This window comes from Peromyscus maniculatus, chromosome 1 (assembly GCF_049852395.1).
Source record: "Peromyscus maniculatus bairdii isolate BWxNUB_F1_BW_parent chromosome 1, HU_Pman_BW_mat_3.1, whole genome shotgun sequence".
NCBI classification, from domain to species: domain Eukaryota; kingdom Metazoa; phylum Chordata; class Mammalia; order Rodentia; family Cricetidae; genus Peromyscus; species Peromyscus maniculatus.
Window position 1 is genome coordinate 181,867,079 of NC_134852.1, and position 26,886 is coordinate 181,893,964.

The following is a 26,886-nucleotide window of genomic DNA, read 5'->3' on the forward strand; positions in this document are numbered from 1 at the left end:
ATAACTTAAAACAGAAACACTGGTCATGCAACCCACTAAAGTTGATTTCATATATCATTAATACCACCCACCACTGTATAAAACACTACTTATGCAGTCTGTGTTACTATTATATACAAACATCTACTCATTAATACAGAACAAGAAAAATACTAAAAACGGACACTCTGTCCTAAGAGCTATAGAATTAAATATTAAGAAATTGAGGAAAAAAATGAATGGGAGAAATAACAAAAGCTAGTATGATTACCAGTGGAAGCATAAAAATATAATATTGTATCATTACAAGCAATGAATTGGGCAGGATGGCCTCCAACCAAACAGTAAATTATATTTTACTGGATATTCTGTATAAAGGTTATGTGAAAAAATTCTAAAGAATATAATTTATCATAATAATGTCATTAAAGTAGTCTACTATTATATATATATAAACATACATTTTTTCCTTTTACTGAAAACAGATGTAGGATACTGTTACACAGTATTTTTCTTGCCTCTTTATTTTTATAACTACTTGAGACCTACAAATTCAAATATATCACTTTTATGAGCTTATAAAACTTTTGGAAATAGACTGTCCACAATACTACAAAGAAAAAATTTTAAAGAAAGTGTCATTTGTTGAAGAAAACACTTATTGGATAAGTAGAAAATAAACCTTATGATGTGGTTGCCTATTTTCAGTATTAGCAACTTCCCATATGGCAGCAATGCTTTTTTTTTTTTTTGTTTTTTTTTTCCAAAAATGTTTGAAGACTTATATTTAGCCTTTACTAAATATTCTCTCTGAAGTTTATTTATAGCTAAGAGTTAAAATACCTGTTTTTCAAGTTAATCAGTCCACCATTTCTATATTGGTTAAATATGTACAAATGGTTTACCAAAGTAATATTACTGTGTACAAACCATGACTTTTTTCTTAGAAGAATTTCATTTACATATACTGAGGGATATATGCACACAGACATAAAGAAGAGAGATATGTATATATACATTTCCATTAAACTACATCAACAAAAGTTAGTCAAGGTTGAAAACTAAAAACACCAAAGTTTGTCAGAGATAGAGGTAAAGTCACGTTTTGCCTACATCCGTACTTTAAAGGGAAGCACACCGTGAAAACCAGTCATTAAAAGTATACACCCTGTAGTTTCTGGAAATTCGGTCGTTCTCTCAAGGAATGACACCAAAACAAAAAATTAAACACAAGAACTTGGTGACAATGTTGGAACATTTACCTGAAACTCCGGCAGAGCAGGTGACTTGATGACAGTTTTCCTCTTCTTGGTGATTGCTTTTTTAGATATGGATTTTTTTCCTTTCAAGATTAAAAGAGAAAAACTTCATAATGCTGTTTACAGCACCTCATTAACAGAAACCAATTTACACAGAGCCTTGAAAGTTAAACTGTAACTAACAGATGGTTGCTAGTAAGTCAAATGAAAATAATGAATCAAACAAGCCTCAGTAAAAGCAAATATTAAACTGCAGCTACCCTTAACAGACACACCAACAACACTGCTTCTTTACGTAAGAACCAGCACTATTACATTGTTCAAGGTGATACAGAAACATTAGAATTTGTTCAAAGGAGTAGGCAAAAAAGCCACAAACAAAACTGCTCAGTTACATTCACAACTTACATGAGCCTGAAAAAAGCCTTTCCTTAGTGATGACTTCTGCAGTCAGGAACCTGGTTAAGCATTTTATCTAAAGATTATGGACTCTTCAACCAAAAGTGGAAACCCCTTAGTAATATAAGGATGCCTTCCTTTAGCTCTGTATTTATTTAATAGGCTGCTTTGGGCATTATTTGAGATGCAAAGTTTTAAAAAGTATAATTAACATATCCCTTTAATGTGCAATTAGTACTTTGTGCACTCAGAAATCATGAACCCCTCCCTTAGTCATATAAGGATGCCTTCCTTTAGCTCTGTATTTATTTAATGGGCTGCTCTGGGCAGTACTTGAGATCCAAAGTTTTAAAAAGTATAATTAACATATCCCTTTAATGTGCAATTAGTACTTTGTGCACTCAGAAATCATGAGGAAAAATAAACCTCATCCTTAAAGAACCCAATTTCCAGAATACATCTGAAGTATATAGCTACTTCTTTGCATTTAATGTCACAAAACATACATAAATGCATTTTTGGCAAGGAACATGCTAAAAATTTTCCTTACTTTGTTTTAATGTTGAAGATCTCACACTGTAACCAGAGCTGGCTGCTCACAAAAATTCTCTTGCTTCAGGCCCCCAAGAGCTGGTATTATATGTGTGAACTACCCATCTTCCTCTTATGTGTAATTATCAAATAATAAATTTATTTAATTGTGGGCTGGAGAAATGGTTCAGGGATTTTAAAAGCACTGGCTGCTCTTCCAGAGGACCTGGGTTCCATTTTCAGCAACCAGATGGTGGCTTACAACTCTAGTTCCATGAGATCATTTTCTTCTGGCCTTCACAGGCTCTGCATGCACATAGTGTACAGATATACATGCAGGCAAAACATACATACACAAAATAAATATACTTAATTGTTCAACAAATGCTATATATAGGACACTAGTTCATGAGAACAATAAGAAATTATTAAATGGAGACCGTGTCTTCTAGGAGTTCACAATTTTTTTTTTTTTTTGGTTTTTTGAGACAGGGTTTCTCTGTGTAGCTTTTGCGCCTTTCCTGGAACTCACTTGGTAGCCCAGGCTGGCCTCGAACTCACAGAGATCCGCCTGCCTCTGCCTCCCGAGTGCTGGGATTAAAGGCATGCGCCACCACCGCCCGGCTAGGAGTTCACAATTTTTAAGAGCATAAAAATGTTTCTGTTAAATTTTTTGGTGTGTGTTGGAGATTAGCTCCAAAGCCTTGTGCATGTTAGGCAAGTGCTCTACTTCAGAGCTACATTTGCAGTCCTTCTCTGTTAATTTTGATACACAATTATTTCTAGGCTAAAATCAACTTAGTATTTACTTTTTCAAAAGAGAAAATAAAATTACATAATTCTAATATCCCTCTCTAAACATTTTTCTAAATTGATAAAATCTTATATAACAGATGTTAATTTTGTTGCAACATTTTACTAAGTCCAACTAAAATAATTTCTAATTATAATAAAATTGTAATTTTCTGTATTCCCTTTCAATGAAATCACAAAATTATAACTTGGATAACTCCTTACATTTGACTCAAAATATGTGTATACTATGAATGAACTATGTGAATTTTGAGGTGCTTAAGTTTATATAGATTTCACTGTTTGGTTTAAATAAGTATCAATTTGCTGTAATTTGACTCTTGCTTTAATTAAATGAGTATATAATTACCCAACAAACATTTCCTTTTTCATCACCATTATTTGCTTCTGTGTTCACACTGTTACCTAAGACAGTACTAAATCTAGGAAACTAGAGGAATGAGTGAGCTGTTAAACAATACTCAAGCAGAAACCACTAAGTTCTTAGTGTCTGTAAAATATAGCTAGCTCAAGGAGTCCTCAAAATCTGAATGCCAAGCTGGGCAGTGGTGGTGCACGCCTTTAATCCCAGCACTTGGGAGACAGAGGCAGGTGGATCTCTGTGAGTTCGAGGCCTGCCTGGGCTACAGAGTGAGTTCCAGGAAAGGCGCAAAGCTACAGAGAAACTGTGTCTCGAAAAACCAAAACCAAAACAAACAAAATCCAAAAAATCTGAATGCCAGGATGCCTTTTCTATTTATCGTTTTTTAGATATATTTATGTGTCTGAGTGGTTTGCCTGCATGTATGTTTGTGTACTGACTGTATCTGTGTCTGGTACCCAAAAAGGTCAGAAGAGGCTATTGAATCCCCTAGAAATGGAGTTCCAGAACACTGTGAGTCACCACGTGGGTCTCAGAACAAGTGTTTTAACTGCTGAGCCACCTCACCATTATCTTTTTTTTTTTTTTAGAAAGTTCATAGGAAAAAGATTTGCTAAGTAAAAGTAAATTTGCCTTACATTAGGTGGGGAAGCTTTTAAAACACAATTTGAACAAAAGGAAATTCCCCCTCAATCCTTTCTCTTTTACTGTTCTAATAGGCTTGCTTTATTTATTTAGACACTGCTTCTTGTATCCCAGGCTAGACTAGATCTTAGTGTCAAAGATGACCTTAAATTTCTTAAACCTGCCTCCAACTGCCAAATAATAAGCATGGTCCACTACTTTAAAAATAATTATTTAGGAGGAGGAAGGCTGAGAGGGAGTAGGAGGGGGGGGGATGAGAGGGAGATCTGTGGTTGGTATGTAAAATGAATAACACAATTTTTAAATAAAAAACAATTATTTATTTAGTGTGCGTGTGTGTCCATGTATGTGGGTAGTCATTCGTCAAAGCACACTTGTGGAGGTCAGAGGGCAACTAGTGGGAGTATGTTCTCTCCTACCATGTGGGTTTAGGGGATTAAACTCAGGTTGTGTGGCTTGGCAGCAGGTTACCTGTTAAGACATCTTAAAGTCCCACCACCACTTTTTTTTTTTTGAGAGTTTTTTGCCATGTAGTCCCAACTGTCCTCTAACTCATGGCAATTCTACTACCTCAGTTTACCTGTTGGGATTATGCATGTGCACTACAGTGCCATTTGTACCGTGCTGGGGATCAGGCATGTGCTACATGCATGTTGGGCAAGAACTTTACCAAATGAGCCCCATCCCCCGTTTCTCCAATTAGCTTACAATCATTCATTCGACACTGTACAGACACCTTTAATAGTCAAATGCACTTCATACTGTTGTCTCATAGACTTTTCAAATCATGGAGTAAATTCTTTTTTTTTTTTAAATTCTTAATAAATTTTAGCAGCTGCTCTGTGTGGGTGGATTTAGGCAATTTATGTGGTTATATCCCTCAGTCATTAGGCTGATTAAATGCTACTAACTTCCTGGACTCGCATCAGTAGTTATGATTGAGCTATGTGGACTTGGATATTTGCTATAGTCACCTACTAGCAACATGCAGGTCCGTAAACAGCTTGTGGAAATTGGTTCTCTCCATCCACAGCGTGGGTTCTGAGGACTGAACTCCGGTTACAGGCTTGGTACCAAGTATCTTTAACTAATTCGATGAACCATCTCACTAGGCCCTGCAAATCTTACTTTTTAATCCCCACCCCCTTGATTCTTCTCCATAGCTTTTGTTCTTATGTCCATGTCCCCCCCCCTTTTTTTTTACAGTGAGTCCACTGATGCCACCCATCAGGGCATCATAACTAAATGCTTTTCCCCCAACTATGCTGTGAGTTACTAATGATAGAAATTATATTACTCTCAACACACAACATAGCTTCCAAGAAGTGATCCTTAAATAACAGAATCCCACTTTCCGTCAGAAATTTTGACATTGTAGTAGTAGGGAAAAAGAGAGGCAAGTTATATCTTAACTATTCTGTGCATCCATTTGAGTCCATTTTGTATTGAAGATCACACTGAAATTACTTTAAGTAATTAATACTTTTTTCAGTACTGGGAATTGAACCCAAGAGCACCATGCTTTCTTGGACAATACTCTGCCACTGAATTAGAGCCCCAATTCTTTTTTATATGAGATAGGCTCTTGGTAAGTTGCATAGGTTGACCTTGAACTTGAGATCCTCTGGCCTCAGCCTCTGCAGCACCTGGGATTCTAAGTGGGCCTGATCATTCCTGGTTTAATTTATACTATTCACCAGAGACGTAGGAGGACTAATGTTTATAGTGGTAATAAGAGGATTATAACACTTATTGGGATATTGTCATATACTATATGACAGATACTTACTAAAATGATTTTATATAAATTATTTTATTTAATTCTCAAAGCAACTATTGAAACTAATATTTTACTAGAGATAACTAAAGATCAAAAGGATCAGTTAACTTACTCAAGTGCCAGTAAGTAAGCACCACACCCAGGGATTCTAACTCCAAAGTCCAAGTTCCTTCCACTATGTAAGTCTAGTTCACAAAAATCAGTTACCATTTGTTGATTCTTACTACAAACCAAGTGACAAGCATGACAGGTTTTATGAATTTCTACTCTAATTTATCTTGCTAGAAAATTAGCAAGCTAGAGACTATATTAGCTCATTTATACTAATATACAGACTATAAACAGAAAGGAGGCTTTATAGCTGCTATGTACTGGAGCAGATATTATCAGCTACATTTTCCTCACTTCAAAACAGTGCTGTTTGATGACATAATATAGCTTCCTTTCAGACTTATGCAGGGATGAAATATGCTTATGATTGACTTCAGAGCAATCTTTTTTGATCAGGATTCAAAGATTTGCACATTCACCATTACTTAATACCTTGTGCAACCTCAAAAGATAGCCTGGATATTTATTTCCCCCTTCTTTGCTAAAATTCAGGCCTTTAAATAAAATTAAACACTTTTTATATGAAGCATAGACTAGTACAAAACCACACAGCTATTATTTCGGTTTATTTGGAGAAGCTAGCAGTTAAGTACAGACACCTACAGCTACAACTGAAGAATGGTCCTTTTCTTTCAGGCAAAAGCTGTCCTCATTCACTGAGCAGGCAGCTTTGCAAGAACACACAAACAGTTGCGAGAAAGTCACACCTGTCTGGCTTGCCAGGTAAGCCAAATCAATTCTGGCTGGTTAGAAGGATGGCACAGCCAGATCACCATCATATTCCAGTTATTTGGTAATTTGTTTTTGTTTCAGGACAAGACATATACTAACTGCCACCAGTGGGGCATTCTCATGGCTTGAGTAAATCAAGTCTTTCATTCCCAGAGCCCCAAATCACCTGGTCCCATAAAAACAACCATAATCCAGATTTAAGATTGTGTGTGAATCAGAAGTCATTTTAAAATATAAGCAGAATATAAAAAATGATGTTTTAATCTCGCACCATGGAGTTTAAAACATTGTTATGTACAAAAAGTTAATTTGTGCTTGGAAAACATATAAGAATAACTTAATAATCCTAGTAATAAAACTTTGTAATTAATGTTACAATAGTATACCTAGTAAACACCATGCTCAGAATAGTTTAAGAAACTCATACTCTACCGAAGAAAAAATTATAACTAAAAAAGTACATTATCTTTTAATGGAGGCACAAATGCCTCCCTCATCCTTTATAATCGGAACGCCATGGCAATTCAATTTTCCTTTCCTTCATTCTATGCCTTATCTGTATTCCCATCCTTCATCTGTTTTCCCGTGTGTTTTCATCCCTTAGCCCACTGGGCTACTCAAGGATTTCAACAATTCTTTTCTGGATCTAGCCTTTTCATGGTTTAAAATTCTCCCAACACATTCATTACCTCCTCAGTTTTGCCAGTTTAGGAATATTTTACTTTAACTTACTGTTACAGTAAAAAATTCAAGGACATTGTATGATATTAAATAGTGGATCTGGGAAGTGCTTGGGATGTCAAGCCACAAAAATGGAGTTTAACTTGTATGTTATTTACTACATGTGCATGTCTTAAGCTAATATTTAATCTACAGAAGTTCCTGAACTGCTGTAAGTAAAAAATTTGATCTTTAACAATGGATTTTCATATTGTTCTCCTTGATTATGAGGAATGTTCTTGTCATGATGGTAATTCTTTTACCTAATCACACAATATGGTAACTCTTGAACATCCAATAATTTTCTCTTTAACTAAGTGTTACATGAATATTAGTTCTGGGGAGAAAAAGTAGAAAGAACTAAAAAATAAAAAGTAACAATGGATGCCAAGTTGTGCTACTTTCTGTACACCTCTCTCCATAGAGAGTTTTGTTTTCTGCCAATGTAACAGAAAAGTTACATGGCATCTTTATTTGTGTTTAATTTTCTCTTCAAAGTCATCTGCCAGCTCTCATTTAAGCTCTACCAGCTTCTTTTCATGGCTACTTAATGGCACCCGACATATCTTTGAATCTCACCATTTATTAGATGTGTAACACTGGACAAGTAAATAGATCTTCTTGTTCCTCATTTTAAAGAATATCTATAAAATCTTGGGGCCAGAGAGATGACTCAGCAGTTAAGAGTCCTTGCTACTCTCTTTTTTTATTTTATTTTATTTTTTTGGTTTTTTGAGACAGGGTTTCTCTGTGTAGCTTTGTGCCTTTCCTGGAACTCGCTTTGGAGACCAGGCTGGCCTCGAACCCACAGAGATCTGCCTGCCTCTGCTGGGATTAAAGGTGTGCACCACCACCGCCTGGCTGAGTCCTTGCTATTCTTGTAGAGGACCAGGGTTCAGTTCCCAGTACCCATATATTAGCTCACAACCATCTCTAACTCCAGTTCCATATCCAGTACCTCTTCTGGCCTCATCCAGCACAGGCACCCAAGTGATGTGTATATACAAATGAAGACAAAACACTTACATACATAAAATAAAATAAAGTCTCCAAAAACATCTAATAAATAAATAAATGAAAAAATAAATGAGACTAACAGTAGTTATCTATTTTTAGAGTTGTTATGATTAAATGAAATAACATGTACAAAGGCTAACGTTTAGTGTTACATGAATATTAATTCTCCTGAGGAAAAAAATAGAAGGGACTGAAAAAAATGATACAGGGTTGAGGATGTAACTTAGTGGTTGAACACATGCCTGGCATGCATAAAGACCTGAATTGCAATCCTAGCATTACAAAATAATAAAAAAATAAAAATAAAAATAAACTGACAAGACATACAGTGAGTTATTTCATTCTCACATAATCTTTCAATCTCTAGTTGGTATTCTAAAACTATTTTCCATGAAGACACATCTAGTTAGGTTCCAGATGCTATCAAAACAGAATTCTACAAACTTCTCACAAATATGGCCTTAGAAGTAACCAAATATTATGAATTATATTATGTCTTGTTATTTTTTATAAACTGCTTTTTATATATCTGACATGTCTCATATAAAGCTCATTCATTTGCTCTTGGGATCTTGATTCAATTATTTAAGCTAGCATCAATATGCCTAGAAAGCATATTGTCTACCAAAGTCTACCAAACGGCATACTCTTGAATAGATTCTAACATCTCAACTTTTATTTCAAAGATTTTTATTCTGCTATTTTTTAACAACTTGGTTAATTATAAGTATGTTTTGTTCATGATACTAGTCATTTTTTTAACCTATTTGTTACCTATTATTATTGAAGCTTAATTATTCTTTAAAGTCCTTCATTCTTTGGGAAATCTTCCCATGGCATACACCGAGTTTTCCTGTTTGCTTCCTCTTTTTGACTGTATGGTCTTATTAAATTGAGAAGGCTATTTGTCAGGGTTTTTTTTATGTTTATATATTCATATAAGTGTTTGTCTGCATGTATGTATGTGCACTACATTCGAGTGTCATATCCTCTGACGTAGAGTTGCAGATGGCTATGAGCCTGATTGTGAGGGCTGGGAACTGAACTCAGGTCTTCTGCAAGGGCAGCCAATGTTCTTAATAGCTGAGCCACCTCCACAGACCTATATTTACCAGTGAACTTAATTCTCTCTTTCTTTTTTAATTAACCAGGCATGCCTTTAATCCCAGTACTTGGTAGGCAGAGGTAGGTGGATCCCTTCGAGTTCAAGGCTTGCCTGGTCTCTGTAGAGTTCCAGGCTGGCCAGAGATACACAGGTGGGACCCTGTCTCAAAAGCAAAAAAAAAATTAAAAAATTAAAAAATTAATTATACACACACACATACTTTTTTTAAAGTGTGTGTGGGGGGTGTCAAAAGACAACTTGGAGGAGTTGGTTCTTCTTTCTACCCTATGGTTCTCAAGAATGACCTCAGATCATCAGGCTTGGGAGCAAGAGCCTTTCTTTACTCAACTGGGCCATTTTGCTGACCACAGTTTCTTAATCTATTAGAAAAAAAGACTGCTTGCCTTATCTATTTAGATCAGTTTATAAGTATTACAAAATGATCTGGTTGAAAAGAATACTGAGAGAAGAAAACTCCTTTATACTAAAACTAGCTTAAAATGGACAACTTTAAGATATGTCTTTTATTAATGCAAATGCATCTTTATATTTTAAATTAACTTGAGCTATTTGCTTCACAATCTATAACAACACTAAAATAACCAAAACATTCACTAAGGAAAGTGGTTCAATAAACTACAAAATACAGAATCCTATACAGCCATTTAAAATGATGTAGCAAACATCTATTTATTGCACACAGTTGTTCATGTATTCTGTAAGGTGAGAATAATGCAAAGTATAAAAAAGTATGCATAGTTTGATCCTATTAAAACATGTCTTAAAATTATATAAAACATACATAATAAAGCTGGTGGTGGTGGTGGTGGCGGTGGTGGCGCACACCTTTAATCCCAGCGCTCAGGAGGCAGAGGCAGGAAAACCTGTCAAACCTATGACCATGGAGCTCACTTCCTACAAAGTATAAAAAGGAAGCACTGGACTCAAATGTGACGGAAACTCAACTAGATAAGGCCATGCTACCTCAACACATAATAAAAACGTACAAAACAAGTGGCCTGAGATGATGTAAAACAAATGGTTTATTATCATAACATCTGATGCAATACTATTACATCTAAGGTTTGTAAGACTTGAAAACAAGAGAATGAAGACATTCACACGGTCTTTGTAAATTTTCGTTCTAAAGGCTTATTTCTCAAAGTTACTTTAAAAAGTTAGGTCAATATGGACCACTTTCAAAGTTTTAGTCAAACAAGCTAGTCCTGGTTTTAGTAGTAAACATTACACTACTATAAAAACACCCCATGTGCGTGTGTGCATATGTGTGCTTGTTAGAACTCAGGTCATCAGGTTTGGTGGCAAGAGTTTTTACCTGCTCAATCATCTCTCTGGCCCTATACTTTATCAATGATTCATTACACACATTTTAGAACATACTGTGTTCTATTTAACAATTTAAGTAACTAAAAACTCACTCTCTCATTTGGCCAATTTAATTAACTATGCTGCTGTGGGAAGGAATGAAAATAAAATGCACAATGATGTTTGGAACCACAAGTCATTTTGGTAAGCAATTCTTACTTTTTTCTCCCATCAAGCAATTTTTTTGACAAAGGTTAATAAAACTGACCATATGTTTTCATCTCATCTATCCTGTGGTAAATCAGAAATAAACCGATTAAGACAGACAACAGAAAAAGCAAAAGCAACAGAATCCTACCCCCCCCCCCAAAAAAAACACCCTTATGTTGTTCAAATAGGCTGATTGCAAATATATAGGGCATTTAAATTAGGCAAAAAACATACTTAGAAATCCCCCCACACACTTTTTTTTTTTCAAGACATGGCTTCTCTGTGTAACAGCACTGACTATCTTAGAACTTGCTTTGTAGACCAAGCCTGCCAAGAAATCACAGAGATCTGCCTGCCTTCTTAGTGCTGGGATTAAAGATGTGCACCACCACCACCTGGCTTACAAATCTTTTTATAAGTAATATACTTTATACCTGGTGTTTTATTAGTTGACATAATTCTCAGGTTCACTTTTTTTCTAGATATGAAAATATATACTGAAAACAAAGTGCTAAAAAATATGTAATATGGGGAATAAGTTCAGACACAGTAAATAATATGATTACTCTAGACAAAGAAATGAACTGCTATACTTGTGTGTCCTTAGCTTGGAAGAAAAAAAAAATCAATTATGTAAGTGATGAGACACATCATTCACAGGGAAAAATATGAAAATACAATATTCAAGTATGTCAAATTGAGATTCATTCAAATGTATTATACTAGTTATTTTTGTTAGTATATAAAAAATGTTTCCTGCCCTGGGTTTTTAATCCTGTGAAATAAAACTTGACCCCCACATACACATAAGTAAGTACACAGACGCATTTCATTCTGTCAACCAGAGCTTCCATAATACATAATTGAAAGAAAAATGTTAATTACACTTAAATATAAGAAGTCCTGCCCATTGGGTCAGCTTACCAGATTTGTGCTTCTTGTGTTTTCCTTTCTTTTTAATGATCAATAACTTATTTTGGATCTCAGGTTTGTAAGACTTGAAGGCAAGAGAATGAAGACCTTCACGCTTTCTTTGTAAATTTTCATTCAAAACATCTTTCAATTTCTTTTTTTTCTTCTTCTTCTTTTTTGCCCTCATTTTAGTTAGTTTGAGTTTTTTGTGGCTCTGTAGCGAGTGCTCTAACAATATATCTCTTACAACTCTGTGGCAGTTAATATCCTGATGATCAATGTGACTTCCATTTATATGAATCTGGCAAGATTTCAGAGCATTTTCTTTTAATGGACTGGGTTCTGTCTTTATTCTGGAAGCTTCACCATATTTTTCCTGATTTTCTATAAATCTTATTTCACCTGGACTGAGTGGCTCTCCAAAGGCAGTAACTTCTCCTGGACTTCTGGGCTTCTCCAAATTTTCTTTACAACAATCAGTTTTTTCAATTCCACAGGGACTGTGAACTTTAATGTCACAGTTGGATTTTACTTCCATTTCAACGGAGATGTCCTGATTATCAAAGTTCCTTTTAGCAGGACAACAGGCTGGGTCACACTCCATCCCCTGCTCTTTCCTGAAGGCTGAGGGCAGACTTTCTCTATTACACCTGTGTTCCCCATTACTTGTACTAACATGGTCACACTTGAATTTCTCCAGTTTAATTCGAGGTACTCTTTTTACTTTAATGGGTGGAACTGGAAATTCTGGGGCCTGGAAGGGCCTTTGTTTATAAATCCGTACATCTGCACCACAGAACTGTGGAAAGTGCACATAAGCATTCTCCAGATAGTCGTAGCCAAGGATGACTTCCCTGCACTCGTGAATGGGCTGCCCAAGCACAGCATCCTGAACTTCCTTCTGTGTCTCATACACGAAGTCACAGAGTCCTTTAAGTAACCACACTTTCTGGTAGAAAGGTAGCTCGTGAAAAGGTTTTTCTTCCAAGGGATTAACTTCTCCAAGAACCTTAAAAAACTGAGGACATAAGCCGAGTTTCTCAGCACAGTTATCAGGATGTTCGGTCTGTCCCACAGCAGTGTACCACTGCTGTACCTTCTGTCTCAGCACCGCTTCCCAAGTCCGGTAAGGCAAAGTGGGTCTTCGATGTAAGGTAGGTCTGCGATGGGGAGGACTGAGTAAAGAAGTCATTATTTTAGACAGAAAGGCATTACACTGGGGCATCAGGAGACAGCGTTCCAGTTCATAAAAGACAATTTCTGGCAAGTTTAGAATCTGTTGGGCTAAACAAAGGAAATGCCCAATGGCTGGAATTTCCCACATGTTCTCCATACAGGCTGGAGCTGCTTGTGCAAGGAGTTTTCTTTCCCACTCTTCTACTTCCTTTTGACAAGCTTCTTCCGCTTCTTTTTTTTCTTGCTCCCGAAGCCTAAACAAATTTAAATTATACTACTATTACTTAAAGACAGCAGCATAAAACACTGAAATTTAAAGTTATATTTATCTTCAGTACTTAAGACAACTGACTTAGTTTTCCACATGAGTCCTAAGTGCCCCATTAAAAATACACTGTGCCTCAATCCTCATAAGGAAATACATATTCCTCTGTATCCTCAGTTTTATGGATGGAGACCTATCGCTAACACCATCTCCGGGGTGAAACACTTGAACTTATAACATATCTACTTTAGCTAATAAGACAGTGAATTTTGACCGTAGTTATTTCTATACTATGACTTCATTTAAAAGCTATACAATGTTTATATTTTTACCCACATTATTTCATTTCTATAAAATTATAGCAGTGGGGCTAGGGATGTAGACAGTTTGTAGAGTGTCTGTCTAGCATATAACAAGCTCTAGGTTTGATCCCCAGCACTGCATAAAAACAGGGTGCTCAAGGCCATTCTTAGCTACATTGTGAGCATGCGATCAGCCTGGAATATGAGAAACAGTGACTCAAAAAGAGAGAAAAGATTATAATAAATAGTAAATAATAATAATTTAAGCAAAAAGTTATATGCTTGTTAGTGTTACATGGAGCTCTATTAGACAGAAAAAAGGAACTATAAAGAAACTGTAGGGGATAGAGAGATGGTTCCACTGATAAAGTACCTGCTGCAGAAGCATGAGGTTGCGAGTTCTGATCCCAGCCCCCATGCAAAAGCTGGGCGCAGTGGTGTGCAGCTGTGAGCCCAGTATTTTTTTTTTTTTTTGTGTGTGTGTGTGTGTGTGTGTGTGTGTGTGTGTGTGTGTGTGTGTGTGTATGAGGGTGCAAAGTGGTAAAGACAGATGGATTCCAAAGCTCACTGACTCAACAGTCCTACCAAGTAGTGAGCTATAGGTTCAGTGAGAGACCTTGTCTGAAATAAATAAGGTGGAGAGTGATAGAGGAAGACATTGATGCTGAGCTCAGGTCTCGACACAGACATGCACTTGCATATACATGAACACACACCTCAGATACATGGACACATACCATAAACACATAAAAAAAATACATTACTAGCCAGTATATGAAACGAGCCAAAACACCCATCACAGATAAATGGATAAGGAAAATGTGGTAACATACACACAATGGCATATTACTCAGCCATTAAAGGAATTAATTTTTATTATTAGTAATATAAACAGAACTGGAAATCATGATGCAAGAAAAATAAACCACATACAGAAAGACAAAGGTTACAAGTTTTCACTCATTTATAGAAACTACAAAATCAATCTAGTGGAAGAACCAAGTGCATTTGGACATCCAAACTGTTAAATATCATTAACGAGATTCAGCTGTCGAGGGCTAGCAAGATGGCTCAAAGGGAAAGCCACTTGCTGCCAAGCCTGATGATCTGAATTTGACCTCCAGGATGGAAAGAATCAGCTCCCACAAGTTGCCCTCTGACTTCCAAATACATGCTACATGCAGGTAAGGAGCAAACACAAACATACTAAAAAAAAATTTTAATTTCATACTATGTCTCAAAAGACAAAACAGAACAAACAAAAAGATACCCCCTCTAATATGTTTATAATTTTGAAGAATTTTATTTTTACTACATGGGAGTGGCAGGAGTAGCATGCTGGTAGAATCTGGCTTCTTTTATAAAAATACCAATCTGAGATGTTTCAACTTGATTATTAAAAAAAAAAAACAAAACCCAGAAAAGAAGATATTCCTAGACTGATAGATACAGCTGTGCCTTAGCAGTTCAGGCCCCAAAGGGGTGGCAGAATCCATAAACCTTCAGTTTTATATGTTGTCAGAAAACCTTTCAACAATGGTCAGAAGCCTAGTACCAAAGCACCCACGATTCAGTGTCCAGTTATTCCACACATCCTGCAACATAAATGTTTAAGTATTGTCCTGAAGAAACAACACACTAAGAAAAATAAGGCTATAGAGTATGCTAAACCTTTGACCAAGAGAATGAAGGAAACTAAATTAAAAAGTCAGTAATAGGTTGTCAAATGGCATACCCTATCTATCACTAGCACTAAGGCTATTTTAAAAAGCCACATGTAAACACATTTTATAAGCATTTAATTAGTTACCCTCCACAGGAAATTTTGGTTCTCCACAAAGCCATACAGGTCAAATAAAAAGCCCACTGCCAGGTGTGTGTTACCTTCCCTCCAGTAGTTGGTCAGAGGTATCCCAGAGACCCTCAAAGCAATACAGGCTATTAACACTGCTCTTGCTTGCCTACCAGAACTTAATGGAAAGACCCTATTACTGAAGACACCACATATATAGGTCATAGGAGATGGTGAAATCAAGTTGGTACTATGCAGAAAGCTTTTTCCATGATGGCTTTCATAGTACTGGAAGTGTGATGTAGGCTGCTGGGTAAAAAGTCAACAGTCTCACCCAGCTGAGAACCCTGTGAGCTATAATAATAACCACTATGGCAAGATATGCTCATAGGTGCAAAGGTGGTGCAAATGTTATGAGGATAACCAACCACTTTCTCGTTGGATTTATTAAAGCCTGCTCCACAGGAGAAAATGAATGCCTGGTGTGGTGGTTTGAAAGAAAATGGCCCCCATAGGGAGTGACACTATTAGGAGGTGTGGCCTTGTTGGAAAAAGTGTGTCACTGTGGGAGTGGGCTTTGAGGTCTCCTTTGCTCAAGCTACACTCTGTGTGATACACAGTTGCTTCTGCTTCCTGCAGATCAAGATATAGAACTCTCAACTCCTTCTCCAGCACCATGTCTGCCTGTCATGATGCCATGTCCTGTCATGATGATAATGGACTAAACCTCTGAAACTGTAAGCCAGCCTCAATTAAATGTTTTCCTTTGTAAGAATTGTTGTGATCATGGTGTCTCTTCAGAGCAATAAAAACCCTAACTACCATACCTGGTACTGCGAATTTGGCCAAGGACCCATGGATGGGGAGCTCACAGACCCCAGGAATAAGCCTACAATTATTCTGCTAAATGGCTAGAGTATCAAACTGCCTTCTAAATCTCTTTCTCTGCACACAAATTAGCACAGCTATCAGACCTCATTAGAGACGTACAGTGGATGATGGCAAACACAGGAACTCCTAACTAGTCAAAATGCAGAGACTATGTGTCAATGAAATGCTCAGCCATAGTAAGGACAATTATATCACATCCCCACCCCACTATTCAGAGACCACTGTGGAAGAGGGGTGAGAAAAAGGGTTTTAAGAGCCAGGGGGCAGGGAGGACAGGAGCAGAACAGTGTCTTCTGGACATGACCAGAATGCTACACGCAGGAACTCACAGCAGCTGTGGCTGCTGGCCTAAGACCCACACAAGATTAAGCCAGTCAACATGCTGGAATGTAGGGAAAGGATCCTAAGTCCCAGGCATAACTGATGAGCTACGGCAGGTGCTGCCTCCTCGGGAGGAGAGTCAGTTGTCTTTAAGAGTGTGGCTGTGCTCCGCTGGCTGTCGACATGCCCAGTAGTGTATGGGCAGCACAAACTGGACTCAGGGGTTATTGGAAAGAGAAAGAGGACATGAACATGAGAGAGAAGTAACAGGTAAATTTGGGAGGAGTTAGGGGAAGAGTGGGGTAAACATAATTAAACTACATTGCATGAAATTTTCAAAGAATTAATATATTTAAAAAACCAATCAAAACGATCCAGAAATGATAATGGTGTTAGAATTAGCCAACACTGTGATAGTTATTGAAACTGTATTTTGCATGGTCAAGAAGTTCACTTAAACTAGGTGTGTGCGGCACAAGCCTGTAATCCCAGCACCTGGGGGCAGAGGCAGGTGAACTGCTTCAAGATCAAATTCAGTCTAGATTAGCCAAGGCTAGCCAAACAACGAAACAACAAATTTCACTTAACTTGGAATGTATTTAAACAAAATCAAACCAATGCTGGGCAGTGGTGGTGCATACCTTTAATGCCAGCACTGGAGAAGCAGAGGCAGGATGATCTCTGAGTTTAAGGCCAGCCTGGTCTACAGAGTGAGTTTCAGGACAGCCAGGGCTACACAGACAAACCCTGTCTTGAACCTACACACACACACACAAAAAAAAAAAAAAAAAAAATTGAACTTTTTTTTTTCTCCCAAGACAGGGTCTCTCTGTATAGTTTTGGTGCCTGTCCTGGATCCCTCTGTAGACCAGGCTGGCCTCGAACTCACAGAGATCTGCCTGGCTCTGTCTCCCGAGTGCTGGGATTAAAGGTGTGCGCCACCACTGCCTGGCTTAAATTGAACTTTTATAGGAAAATTAAAATGCTTGAGATTTAAAAAAAAAAAAATACACTAAATGGGATTAATGGCAATTAAAGGCAACAGGGAAAAAAGACCAGTGAATATAAAATGAATGAAGGAAAATACTTTCACAGAATATATTTAATTAAGAAAAATGATCATAGAAAGAAATTATAAAATAACAAGAATGGTTAGGAATAAACTGTAAACTATATGGGTAAATATACTAATAAAAAGTAATGTTTAGTTTCGTGGTAAAATGAGATGGCTGAATTATTAATAAAAAACAATATAGGCTAGGTGTTATGGTACATGACTGTAATCATGGCACAAGAAAGGCAGAGGTAGGTACATCTCTGTGAGTTCAAGGTCAGTCTGGTCTACAGAGTGAGCTCCAGGGCAGCCAGGATTACACAGTGAGACCCTGTCTCAAAAAACAAAAACAAAACATGAAGCAGAAGTCAAAATCAAGACTAAAGTAAAATATGCAACTTTTCTACTGGTGGAAATAGTTTTAATAGAACTAAATTTTCTTTTCCATATAAGCTGTCAATATATAGTGTTATACTAAAAAAGTAAAGAAACAGCAATATAAGAATTTATTTGGAAATGTGAAACTAATTATAAGATAAGGTGGGTGAGACTGAATCTGAGACTTGAAGACTAGGTATAATGAGACTGTTCTCTTTTATTAGAATCCTCAACAGTACTATATAAACTTTTAAGGAACATAGACTACAAATTGGAAAAAAAAAAAACTTAGCTGGACAGTGGTGGCACATGCCTTTAATCCCAGCACTCGGGAGGCAGATGCAGGCAGATCTCTGTGAGTTCGAGGCCAGCCTGGTCTAAAGAGTAAGCCTCAGGAAAACCAGGACTATACAGAGAAACCCTGTCTTGAAAAACAAACAAACAAAAAAATATTTTTTTTTTTTTTTTGTTTTTCAAGACAGGGTATTTCTGTGTAGCTTTGGAACCTTTCCTGGAACTTGCTTTGTAGACCAGGCTGGCCTTGAACTCACAGAGATCCACCTGCCTCTGCCTCCTGAGTGCTGGGATTAAAAAGGCATGTGCCACCACTGCCCGGTTCCAAAAAATCCTGAAACAAAAATTTAAAAACCAAAGATGAGTCAGGTCATTTAAAGATCCTGTTTATTTCATTTGAATTACAGAGTCTATTTATTTTACCAATAAATGGAATCTCTATAGACTTATAAACTAAGATAAACGGAATTTCCTCTTTAAAATTCTGTTGTTAGCTATACAAAAGGTTTTGAGTCATTTCCCATAAAATTTAAGTAAGAACTTAAATGTTTGCTGTAAGAGTCTGTATCTGTTAGAATATCAAACATCAAAAAAGACGGCTTACTTACTATGTCTGTCACTGTTTTTGATCAACTTTTTCAGTATAACCTTTGACTATGAACTTACTGTAAAATCACTTAGCAGTTAGAAAAATCTTGATATTTATGATAGATTTCTATTTTTAAAATCAGTCAGGGGACATGGCTCAGTAGGTAAAGTTGTCCTCTGAGTTACACATTTATACTGAGAAATGCACGCCTCCTCCCACACACATATCACATACACATTTTAAAAAATTAAAATTCAAGGCTGGAGAGATGGCTCAGCAATTAAGAGTATTTGCTGATCTTGCAGGTAACTCAGGTTCAGTTCCTAGTACCCAGGGGCAGTTCACAACTGTCTGTAACTATAGTTCCAAGGGACCAGACACCCTCTTCTAGCCTCCAAAGGAACCAGGTACATGTATGGTGTACATACATATATGTACGCAAAATATTCATACATTTAAAAATAAATGAAAAACATAATTAAAAAATCAAATCTCAAAGATTGAATTCACAGGCTGAGTATCTCTATCTGAAATGCTGGGGGAAAAAATGTTCTGGATTTCGTAGTATTTTCATATGCATAAAATGAAGCATCTTGAAGATGGAATCTAAATTTAAACATTAATTTATGTTGCACATATATCATACACATATTGACTGAAGGTAGTTTTATGGCACTTTAATGAACCTGTGCACTGAATACAACCCATATAAACTTTTTAAATTTGAGTGTAAATTTCATCAGGTGTGGAATTTTCCATTTGTGGTGTTATTAGAGCTTACAAGCATCAGATTCTGGAACATTAAAACTTTTAATTTAAATCCAGTATGCTCAACTCCTCTGAAGGAACATTAAATATAGAATAGAGGATACTAATAAAATAATAACAATGATGATGATAATCAATAGAGAAAGAGAATAAAAAGAATCATGGAATCCTGTAGGCAATACACAAATGACTAATACCAATGAATTACTCTTTGTTCTGATAGAGAAAAATCATATGTTTCTGAAGAGATGGAAACAAAAGCAACCAGTGCTTAGGAGCATGAAAGAGGAAATTTAAGTAGATGAAAAAATAAATACAACTTGTTTTTGCCTAAAGCAGTGCTAAGTAACCTTTGGCTATTAGGTTAGTAATATGGTAATTGCTGAAACTATTCACCTAATGGAGACACTAAGAACACACATAGAACAGTGAGAAGATGACTTCTTCCAAATTCCACAGCAAGTCAGTGTAAGAGTGTGTGAGTGTAGAGCCTACTTGGCAGGCTAAAGTTAACATCAACTGGGTTACTTTTGGAAGGAAATGTATGAAATGATACATACATTCTGTTAGGTCAGGACCCTAGAAGAGTCACCATGCAGGTGAAACACGCTGCCAACTCTATGTGCACTACGTGAAGTTACTTACGGAATACTGTTTGCAATGTTACTCCTCATGAACTATTTTTCAGGGGAGGATGTTAGAATCTAGTCATGGACTCTGGGTTTACTAAGGAGGGGTGAAGAAGAAAACAAGGTGCATGGTGTCTGTGGGTTTGTTTGCTTGTTTTCTTTGCTGGATATAGAGTCTCACTGATGCAGCAGCCCAGGTTGGCCTGGAGGTCACTATATACCCCAGGCTAGCCTTGACCTTGAAGTAATCTCCCATGTCTCCTGAGTGCTAGAATGACAGGTGAGTACCACCGTTCCAGGCTTAAACTAGTTCTGTGGAAACAGGAATCAATTGAGTCTTTCAATTGATTCTTAACAGTGTGGTGAATAGGGAATGGGAGAGCCTTAGTACCTACAGCTCTAGAGATAATGTATGTAATCTACCAGATTTAAGTTTATTTTGTATGTATGAATGTTTTGCTTGCATGTATGTAAGTGCACTGCATGTGTACCTAATGCCCGCAGAAGACATTAGGTGCTAAGAATAGAACCTTGGTCCTCTAAAGAACAGCAAGTGCTCTTAACCACTGGAACCATCTCTTCAGGTGTATTCTGTGAGGTCAAGACCAGCATGGACTATATAGTAAGTTACAGGCCAGTAAAAGGTGTATAGTGAGGTCAGTCTCAAAGGAAAAAAAAAGAAAAAGAAAGAAGAGAGAGAGAGAGAGAGAGAGAGAGAGAGAGAGAGAGAGAGAGAGAGAGAGAGAGAGAGAAAGAGAGAAAGAGAGGCAGACAGACAGACAGACAGACAGGTTGAACCTAACCACATTTTGCTGATAAAGACAGACTTTTTTTTTTTTTTTTTTGGTTTTTCGAGACAGGGTTTCTCTGCGTAGCTTTGCGCCTTTCCTGGAGCTCACTTGGTAGCCCAGGCTGGCCTCGAACTCACAGAGATCCGCCTGGCTCTGCCTCCCGAGTGCTGGGATTAAAGGCGCCACCACCGCCCGGCTAAAGACAGACTTTTAAACCAGCTTTCCAAAGATTTGTTTAAAGGCACAGCAGTAAAATAAAATAAAGCAGGGCTCAACAGTTAAGAGTGCTGGCTGCTCTTCCAAAGCTCTTAGATTCAATTCCCAGCAACCACATGGCGGCTCACGTCCATCTACGAGATCTTAAGCCCATGAACACAGAGCATTTCACTGCTTTCTGTTATATACATGTATATAACATGGTTTAAAAATGTTAACTCTAGATCCTAACCCTTCTGTTTGGGGAAATAAGACTAAGAATCATAAAACCCACAATCACTCATTAAAAATCAAATAAACAAAAAACTGGCCCTTATTTCTTTTTTCTAGATGAGCTTTGTTGTTGTTGTTGTTCCTTTTAGGCCTGGAGAATATTTACCTAGTACTGCATGAAATACTAACAGAAATTCTAATGAGTGTTACTTTAACCATGCATACATAATTTATAAAAAGCACTGCTAATGATGAATGGCTTTACAAAAAAAAATTACATTTGAAAGTACTCTCACTCATTTTACAAACTTTTAGTGAATGCTTATTAAAAATGAAGGAAGAAAGAAAAAAATATAGACCCCCGTCCCTTCTCAAGAGTTTGCGCCCTTACTCAAGAGTTTGCAATCTAGAAAAAACATAGAAGCTTCAAAAAATTATCCATTAAGGAAACACTACAATGTAGGCAAACTGATGGTATGACAAAGGAAAGCTAAGGCATTTGCATTTTAAAATGAGTAATACATATTATATTATAGGAATATTAACCACTAATATCAAATTTATTAGCTAGGTTTTTAACTTATCTGCTAACAACAGTCTCACAGTTAACACAAAAAAGGAATTTAAAGTTAAGTAGGGAATTGACAGAAGCCCTGTAGGGTCAGAGACACAAATTTAAAAGAAGCCACAAATTAACCTAACTATATCTATACTTCTCCAGGAGAATTAAGACTGATAGTGGTATTTCACACTTCTGAAACTAAGAACCTAGAAGAATCAGAAACTCCTACTACCACTTTTGCCGAGATATCAAGTCTCCTATCTCAGACTGCTGCTTGAGTTGTCCATACAGTTTCATGTAAGAAATAGAGACCTGATCACAAGCCCTCACCTTAGATATGAGTGGGTGTGAGAATTTAAAATTTTTGGCATTTGTCAGGAATGTCAAGATTTGTGTGGGAAAATAGCAAAAGTCTGGAAACCTATAAAAAAATGCAGGTGACTATACTCACACTGCTGTTTTTTTTTAAATTTTAAAGGAAGATGATTTTTTATCATTCTTCAACAACCAGACAATCCAGAAGAAACAGACAATTTTTAACTCTACAATCCACTGAGGCTGGTTACTGAAGAACTGTACATCTGATTATATCACTGACCTGTAAAGGGATTGAATCAATAATAAAATCATACAGTCTTCTGGTGTTCTGTCTATGTTACTATTATGAGACATAAAACAAAATAGAATTCAAATGGCTATCTCTTTAAAGAAATGTATTATTGCTCCAGACCAGCAGTTGTCAGCCTGCATATCATGACCTCTTTTGGGGGTCAAAGCCTTGCTATTTTTTGTTAGAGAATTTCAAAATAGATTATAAAGTCAGAATTTTTATTTTACAAAAATGTAGAAACCACTTCCTGTTTTAGTTATGGTGATTTCCAAATCAAAAGATGAGTTAGTTTATATAGGTATGTGAAACAATGACTATTAAAGGATACAGTTTTTGGTAATCTAAACATTAAATTTTATAAAAGGCAATTGTGAAAATATTTTTAATACAATTAAGGTATCAAAACTACTATCTGATAATGTCACATTCTATACTGAGTAAGATAGTAAGATCTCAACACTTGTTCCATAAGACAAAGAAACTAAGACAAAGGAGCACACAAAAAATAATAAAAATCCAGCATTTATGTAAAGAGAGTCAGTATGTCCTTTTAACACATTTTATTTTCTGAAAGTCTTATATACTTTTTTGTTCAATAAATGAGGTTTACAAAATGTATACTTTCCTTAAACGGGATCAACTGCAATCTCACATGCTTGCCCAACAAGCACTTCACCCACTAAGGCTTCTCCCCAGCCCAATTCTGGTTTTAGGAGACAGGATCTGACCCTCACACTCCCTATGTGGCCAACTCCTGATCTTCCAAGTGCTAAGATTAAAGGTTTGCACCACCATACCCAGCTAATTTGTACAATAATGAGTTGTTTTTATAATTAAAAAATCACAAGTAAGTCAGGCGATGGAGGCACACCCCTTTAATCCCAGCACTTGGGAGGCAGAGGAAAGTAGATCTCTCTCTGTGTGAGTTCAAGGCCAGCCTGGTCTACAGAGTTAGTTCTAGGGCAGCCAAGGCTACAAAAAAAAAATTTACAAATATGTAGTGACATTTTACTTTAGATGAAGCGTAATCAGATAACATTAATAAACAGATAAAAGGTCACAACACTACATAACTACAAATTTCTACATAATTACAAGTTAAAATGATTTATAATACAAAATATTACTGAGAGAAATTAAAGAAAACTATTACCCAGAAGTTAATCAGTAATATCCATGCAATATTAATCAAAATCCCCTCAGACTTATTTTTTTTTTTAAAGAAACTCACAGTATTCTAAAATTACATGGAAAAGAAAAGGTCATAGTACAGACAAATTTGAAAATAATAAAAATAAAGTTGGAAGATCCATTTAAATTTCAAAGCTTACTATATAAAGCCTTACATAAACTCAAGTAGTACTCTGCAACAGTATCAAATAAAATAGTCATCAAATTAAGGCAGTAGTAGCATAAATGTATCTATACATAAGTGAGTTTAGAGTGACTCATAAATACATGTTCAATTAACTTCAATAAAGAGAATTCAGTACAAAAAGGATAGGTTGTTTTTTGTTTTTCACAATAAATGATATTGGCACAAGTGGCTACCAGTAATGGAAACACTATCCTATTCTCACACTACACACAAAAGCTAATTTCAATTAGGTACTGAATATAATCATAAAAACAGAAATACTGGAGGAAAAAAATTCATAACCCCAGTTATATTACAATTTCATATACAAGTAACAAAAAGCCTATTTTTTAAAAAAAAAAATCAATCAACTGAATGTCAAAGGTAAGAATTTCTTCTTGAAAAACACTGAAAACAGAAAGGTAGAACATAGCTATTTTGTTTTTGTTTTTCAAGACTCAATTTCTGTTTAACAGTTTTGGCTCTCCTGGAGCTCGTTCTGTAGACCAGGCTGACCTCAAACTCAGAGAGATTCAACTCCCTCTGCCTCCTGAGAACTGGGATTAAATGTATGTGCCAAAACTGCCTGGCAAGACACATTTTTGAAGAAGCATCTGCAAGTCATATTTACCTGGCAAAGGACTTGTATCTTGAATACATAAAGAATTATTGCAATTAAATAAGAAAACATATAAGAGTTGGGTGCAGAGGTACATGGGCCACGGAATGGACAATGTTCTGCCATGGCTTATTCTCCTATGTTTATTTGTGGCAAAGGTAATACAAATACACGTACAGATGAAAAAAAGATGATTTGGGACTGACTTTTTAGCTTCCTACTACACATTCTCACTTGGATGCTTAAACATTTATCACCATCTCAATCCCTTTCAGCTTTAGAGAAGTTCATTGTTCCTTCCTTTTCAGCTCAAATTTTCATTTCAGCTGTTTTAAAAATCACAGGGTAGTGAACTGCTTTAGAGGACAGGCCCAAGAGCCACCCAAAAACTGTGTGACTTTAGGCAAACCACTTTCTCTGGACTCATGATACAGTCTGACTACACACGTTGAGAGCTAAGCCTGTCTCAGTCAATAAATACTACACTCAGAAGCTTTCTTCCTTGTCACAACAGTGCCATGAGTACTGTGTGTGGCTATGTGTGCCTCAACTCCTGAGTACGGAAATTAAAGGCAAGTGCCACCGCACCCAGCATTGCTCCATTTTTTATTCTTCCCTTCCTCTACTTATATCAAGGCAGGCTTTAAGTTCTGATGCTCCTTCCCAGAACAATTTCTATTTCTGGTAACTAGTAATAGAGGTGTTTTCTTCTAACAGCCTTTCAATTTTTTGGTTCCTCCCATTCTAATCAATTATGTACTATTATCAGGTTAATTTTAATTCTTTCCCAAAATTCCTATTTCCCATAGTAGAAAAACTCTGAGATGCTGAACAGGGGAAAAATGTGTTTCATAGTTATTTTCCAAATTAATCACTGCTATAAAAAGTATGATTGCTGAAAGTATTATGGCTGAGTTTTAGCCGTACAATTATCAAGCAAGTTACACTTATTAATATAAGAGCAACAAAATGTTTTAAGTTGCCTTCAACTAGTATTAACAAACCCTAATTATATCAGCAAACATTCCTTGCATAGTCTGAGATTTGATCTGGTGTAAAATCACTGGTAAATTACAGAAACTTGAGTTTCACTTACCTCTTGGGGCTCTACTTGCCTTTTGTTACACATAAAATGTTTATAAGGCCATCACTCTATGTTCATGGGCACAAAAATGTACCACTAATTGAGTACAAGACTTTTTTTGAAGACACTAAAACAAGCTGTTATCCAAGGAGTTAATAATATTACTGCAGGAAATAGCAGAGGTGTATTTATGTCATTCTTCTTTTTTAATCTAAACTTAATTTTTATTTTATGTGTATGGGTGTTCTGACCCCATGTATGTACATCACATACATGCCTGGTACCCTCTGAGGCCAGAAGAGGGCATTGGATTCCCTGGAACTAGAGTTAAACAGTTGTGAGCTAACATGGGAATTGAACTTGGATCTCCTGTGGATGCAGCAAGTGCTTCTAGCCACTATTGTCATTCTTAACATCATTATTTCTGGAGTTGGTAATAATTTTTAATGGTGTGTGATTATATTCTAAAAACACAAGTGTATATAAAAATTGCTATAATTTGAAGTTCCCTTGGGAATACTAGAAAACTTGAAAATCTTTCATAAAAACTGTTTTAGTATACTGTCAAAATAATTTGTTTTAAAATTTTAAACTACACTTTAAAACAAATTTCACTATGATTCATTAACAATTCATATTTTGTTGACAGTGCATTACTACTAATGCTAAATATGGATTACTACTAAAACGGGACCAAAAATGTGGTACTGGCATATAAATGCAGCTATTCTCTAAAAAGTAATTCTTGGAAATCTGAACATTTAACATTTTAACATTTACCTTTTTTCTTCTTTTGCTCTCAGCTGTTCTTCCTGTCTCAAAACTTGAACCATTATAGACTCAAAAACTCCACTTGTCAAACCTGCCAAACTTCGAGGTGTTGACCGGCGCCTTGTTGAAGTACATGCAGTTCCCTTCTCCTCCTCCAATCCATAATAGCCTCTAGATGTAACTGCTATCGTTGTCTTTTCTCTCAAGTGCCTTGGAGAAGAATAAGTCAGTTCACAAGGTCAAATCTTCTGATAAGCAACACACCCCTTCACTAGTACCTTAAGTAGAAGTTCTTTTGCTGACT

General features: G+C 36.3%; 1 protein-coding gene across 6 annotated transcripts in view; it reads right to left on the reverse strand.

The window, feature by feature from the left end:
* Positions 1 to 26,886, reverse strand: part of Brd10 (bromodomain containing 10) — an 82,405-nt gene that overhangs the window by 30,774 nt on the left and 24,745 nt on the right. For 4 of the 6 annotated variants that reach the window (XM_015994721.3, XM_015994720.3, XM_006975814.4 and 1 more), the window contains 3 exons: positions 26,592 to 26,792; positions 11,913 to 13,330; positions 1,242 to 1,321 (listed from right to left, as the gene is read on the reverse strand). In XM_015994721.3, coding sequence (XP_015850207.2) covers positions 1,242 to 1,321; positions 11,913 to 13,330; positions 26,592 to 26,792 — 1,699 coding nt within the window. The remainder of the gene's footprint in view (positions 1 to 1,241; positions 1,322 to 11,912; positions 13,331 to 26,591; positions 26,793 to 26,886) is intronic. The other 2 variants (XM_015994722.3, XM_015994723.3) reach the window with 1 other exon arrangement.